We start from the raw sequence: 5,284 nt of genomic DNA on the forward strand, positions 1-5,284 counted from the left end.
TTTGTAAGTTAAGAAAAGAAGAAAAGAAGAAAGAAGAATTGAATTTGTGAATAAGGTTTAGTTGTAGCTGCATTTATATATATATAAATAATAGACTATGTATAGTATATGTTTGGAGGAAATATATGGATGATGTGATCAGGATTGAAAGAGAAGTTATGGCTTGCTGATTCTTTATATTGGTGTGGGTGTGTTGCACTGGTGCAACAGGGGGGAAATGGGTGTCGACACTGATTGACGTTACTGATTTGGACATGACTTGTCAATAGACGTACGAACTAAGGTCAGGTTTAGGGGACTTTGCCAATTGTAGGAGTCACGGCAAAGTCCAAAACTACAAGATGGGCTGACTCCACCTGACTCGGACGGGCCTCGTCTATCTCCTTTATATTTCTATTCTCCCGGTTTTTCAGTGACTTTTCCCTACAGGCATGATGACAAATTTTGTTTATGTCAGCTGCAAGTAAGGTGGTTGGAGGGTTTGTTAGATAATTAACTATAAAAAATGAAGAACCAATCCAAATGATAAACATTGTGGATATTGTAAAAATATCACTGTATAATTGTGAGTGTGAGTCACTGGGTTTATTGTTTATCATTTCTAAATTATTACAGTTGAGACACTTGAAGTTGTGGTAGATGAAGAGTGCTACAACAGGCTCTCTGAAATTGAAGCAACTTCTCCTTCGCCTGAATTTTTAATACGGGAGGAGTGTTCTTCAAAACCTTCGAAAAAGCGGAGGGAAAAAAAAGAATGTTAATTTCCAACATGAATTTATGGAAGAATTTGCGCGGCCAACCAAACAATCGCTTTGGAAATGAAAGAGCTGAAAGAGGATAGCAAAGAAGTCTTGCAAATTGAAAGGGATCGGAATGCTATTCTCGAAAAATTTCTGGAGGCTTTCAAACAAAATAAGTAAAAAAATTTCGGGCCATTTCCAAATTGCAGGAAGGAAATAAAAGTGCCTTATTGTTTAATTTAAGTGTCCTCCTTAATGTTATTTGGGGATGACCCTAAATAAAATTACTTATTTTATAAATCTTTTTGTTTGGTAAATTTATTATTTAAATATAATTGATAGCTCAACGAAAACCGTGTAAAACAAAGTTCGGAATTTTGTAGAAAATTTAGAAAAAATTAAATTGTCACCAAAATACAAGTTTTTTAACAAAAATTTTAGGAATGCTTGCAATTTATGTACAAGAATTTAAAATGGGCTATAAAGCTTCATTAATAAATTTGGGAAAATTTGATTTTGTCTAAATTTTCTACAAAGTTCTGAACTTGGTTTAATAGTTTTCGTTGAGCTATCAACTATATTTAAATAATAAATTTACCAAACAAAAAGGTTTATAAAATAAGTAATTTTATTTAGGGTCATCCCCAAGTAACATTAAGGCGGACACTTAAATTAAACAGTAAGGCACTTTTATTTCCTTCCCGCAATTTGGAAATGGCCCGAAACTACACCCTTGGCCAAAACTATTAGGGACCCCAACGTAACACTATTTTTTTTTAATTATTCTTTTGTTTATTTAATGTTTAATATTTCTTTTATAAACTCCTGGCTCACTATCTAACAAAAAACACATAAATCCAAATTCTAAATTTTTTGAAAAAATATAACAGTTCTGCAAACTTTAACCAACATTTCCAACTTTTTATTCAAAAGGTTTGGAAAAAATTAGGTATGAAGTTTTGTAGCCCATAAAATTTTAGTATACATAGTAGTATTTAGTAGTTACTAAAAAATCCCGTTGATTTTTTTCGTTGACGGTATTGGGCATAATATATGCTTCCATATAAAATTATTTTCATCCATATAAAACAAAAAAACAGTAGTTTTGAGTATTGTAGGGCGGTTCTGGTTGCTGTCGTAGATGTTCGATTTCAAAATTGGTTTGGATTTGGATCCTATTGTTGTTGATGCTATCATAACGTTCATTAACAAAATTGTGCAGGATNTATTGATGTTGCATTTTTGATGTCATTATCAATGCCTTTACCAATTCTTCTAAACCTTGCTTTCAAGTGGCCGAAGGCATTCTCTACTACTCTTCTAGATTTGGAAAGTTGATAATTAAACACCTTTTCGCTGTTTCCGGCTGTTGCGTTGTAAGGATAAGGCTTCATTAGAAATTGCGTAAAGCGAAATGCTGTTTCTCCCAGCACAACGATTGGAACATTTGTGCAAGATATTGGTTTCGCATTCTCGCTGTGAAGAGGGCTTTGGAGAATTAATTTTAATGATGATTTTTAGAAAATTTGAGAATCGCTGCAGAGGCCGGGTGCTCCAACATTTATATACATAAACCTATACCTATGAAAAAGTAAGTTGAGCATTTTCATCGAACGTATAGATATACATATGACACGGTTACCTGTAGTCAACGAGGGCTAGTAAAACCATTGAGTACCAACCCTTATAATTATGATAGTCTACAGCATCAGCGGCTGATGGTCTTATTTCAATGTGGCATCCATCTGAAGTTAATCAAACTAGTTTTTAATTTTTGAACACTAGTTACATTATATGTACAACTTACCGACAGCGCCGAGACATTGAGGAAATCCAATTTTCTCAAATCCCTTAACACACTCTTCAATTTTTTCTTGCGTAAGGAATGTGCTGGGTAAATACTTAGGGGCGAGCTTGTCCCATACCGCAGAACTAAAGTCTATTAAAATATTACATACGCTTCCTTTTGATACTCCAAACAGCCGGCCGATTGTCCTGTATTCAGCTGAGGAACCAAGCGCATATAAAGCAATCGCGACGCGCTTGTCTAAAGGGGTGCATTTCCTAAAAGTTGTATCGGCTTTTGCAATGGACGTCACTTCGTTGCATAAAAAGGCGAAGGATTCGCGGCTCATTCTAAAGCACTCCTTAAAAAATTGGTCGCTGCTGGCAGGAATGTCCAGCTCCCATAACTTGCCGTGTCTCGCCTACAATACACATAAAAGCGGTGATTATTATATTCACTAATAAAAAAATAGCTGCTATAATTGCTTACGTGTATCTACAGACGCTTTCGCGTGTTATTCCTTATTATAAAATATAATAAAGAGTTTCGCATTCGTATTGCTGCCATAATTTTTTTCAATCTCAGTAGCCGCCTTTTTCGGATCTCTTCCAACTGTCTATTACTGGAAGCCAATTGCGCAATTAATTGAACTATTGCATCTTTTTGCCTTCTTTCCATATCGTTAATAATTAATAATAATTTAGCAAACGAAAAACACTTAAATGTTCCACCAAACTATTGTCCATGAACAAAAAACTTGTCAAAACAATCTTGACAGCTGATTGTCAATTTTGCAGCCAAACTCCTATATGTGAACGGGTAGTTTAGTTGACGCAGATTTATTGTTAATCATTTTATATGTGAACATAATTGGGGTGTTCACAGTTCGTTCCAAATAGTGTCTCAAAATGTAGACGTCTACATTTTAAGACGTTTTCTAACCGTAAAATCTGTGGTGTTGTTGTTTCCCATACANCTCTCAAATGAGAGTAAAAGGAGAACAGATGCAGAAGTGCATAGGAACGCAAAAAGCACTATTTCCTGTAAAAACGTCAGTCGGTTTGTTTACATGTCATTTGTACAACACTGATTTAGCTGAAATATCACTAAATAATTATTAAAATCTATACATATTCAAACATTTCGTTGTTTAATTCCATTTTTTACAAATATAAGGTACTTTGCTTTCACCGCTGTTAGTTTTTGCTTGCACATGCAAATCAGCTGATCGTTCGACACTTTTCATGATCTTACAGGAAAAGAAACTCCGGACTAAATCCTGTAACTTCTGACTAGGAACAGTTGCTCAGTTACTCTCTCAAAAGTGTTCCCACTTACAGGTTTTATGTCAATAGGAACGACTTCCTGTAAGTTCTGACTAAATCCTGTAAACCGGACTGCTATTGGATCAGACTACTTGCTTTAATTCCGCCATATTGACTGCCTTAGGTGAAACAGTGTTACTTCTTTAACAATTATTTGCCTAATAATATAGTTGCATTTTTTTATTTTTTCTCAGTATTCACATTTTGTTTTCTCAAGGAGGTCTTTTATCTTATTTTGTTTCAATTCATTACGTATATACTATAAAAAAGCAAATTTTGTTTAGAAGAAATTATGAAATTTTATATTTTTCCCCCAAATGGGGATTCATTTCTTCTCGTTTTCTTCTTATTCTACTGAGCTAAGGCAGTGTCAAATCGAGCTGTCACAACTGATACCACCTTGTATTATTGCATCATGGGCAACCAGCTGATTTCGAAGATGTTTTCGCTCTTCCTCTTATTCTTTCGTCTCGATCGTAACCCAAAATACCAAATTACGATTGTAGCGGAGCGGAATGCGGGAACGTAATCGAAATGCAGAATAGAGCGGCACAATATAATAATATGCATTAATAAATGCAAATGCAAGCGCGCGAGAAAAAATACATGTAGACAGCTGATTGCCAAAGCGCGCAAAAGTCGCGAGTTGCCCATGTTTTGCTTCGCTTTGCTTTCCTCGCATTATATTTAACAAGCCTCATATAAAATCATGTATTGAACTTATCTGTCAAAGCGGAATTATGAAGAAAAGCGAAACAAAACACCCATGATCCTACTACACAAGATCTGACAAGATGAAGCAAAAGAAAACAGTAATTTTCTGGCTGACGTTTGTAATTCTGGAGCCATGTTATTTTCTTTGAGAAGTAAACAAAGAATGTGAGACGAAGCATAAAGAAAAAAAATGCCAGCAGCTTTGTAGCACATGTGAGTGCTAACCAATTTATTATTTTGTACGTGTTTTTTTTTGCAACCAATCACCGCGCACTTCATTTTAATTACATTTGCACAAAAATTTATTGAAAATCGCTTAAAAATCACTGAAATAAACCACCGACAAAATGCACATAAAGAGAGAAGCAAAGCAGAAATAGGAAACTTCAAAATTACGAACGTCATACACTTTTTACCCAATTGTTTTTTTTCTTAATTGAAAATGGCTGCTTCTCGGCCGGTCAGATCTGTTCTAATTGGTTCATACAAAATATAGGGGTATTTTGAGAACATTCTCACGACAGCCGATTCTACGTGCTGGAATGACTCGGGTTTTACCCGACCAAGGGCTGTTGTTTCGGCGATCTAACCCCGTTTAGGTAGGCGAATTATATCAAAAGTTGTTCGTCCATAGTGCTACAGTTGCAACGTATTCTCCTGTTCAGGGCTGGCACCCAGTCAAACCCAGGGTCAGATACCTATTTACACCTGCTGTGTAT

At 35.3% G+C, this 5,284-nt stretch overlaps 1 protein-coding gene across 1 annotated transcript; it reads right to left on the reverse strand.

Moving 5' to 3' along the window:
- Nucleotides 1–1,983: 1,983 nt before the first annotated feature.
- On the reverse strand, nt 1,984–3,052 carry LOC108366818 (uncharacterized). Its single transcript, XM_017621293.1, has 4 exons — nt 3,016–3,052; nt 2,548–2,947; nt 2,383–2,485; nt 1,984–2,321 (listed from the first exon to the last, which is right to left on the reverse strand). The coding sequence occupies exons 2-4, from the start codon at nt 2,873–2,875 to the stop codon at nt 2,258–2,260; spliced, it is 495 nt and encodes a 164-aa protein (XP_017476782.1). The 5' UTR covers nt 2,876–2,947; nt 3,016–3,052; the 3' UTR covers nt 1,984–2,257.
- Nucleotides 3,053–5,284: the final 2,232 nt, after the last annotated feature.

This window comes from Rhagoletis zephyria, unplaced genomic scaffold, assembly GCF_001687245.7.
Source record: "Rhagoletis zephyria isolate East Lansing unplaced genomic scaffold, Rhagoletis_zephyria_1.1 Rzeph_scaffold_02411, whole genome shotgun sequence".
Classification (NCBI taxonomy): domain Eukaryota; kingdom Metazoa; phylum Arthropoda; class Insecta; order Diptera; family Tephritidae; genus Rhagoletis; species Rhagoletis zephyria.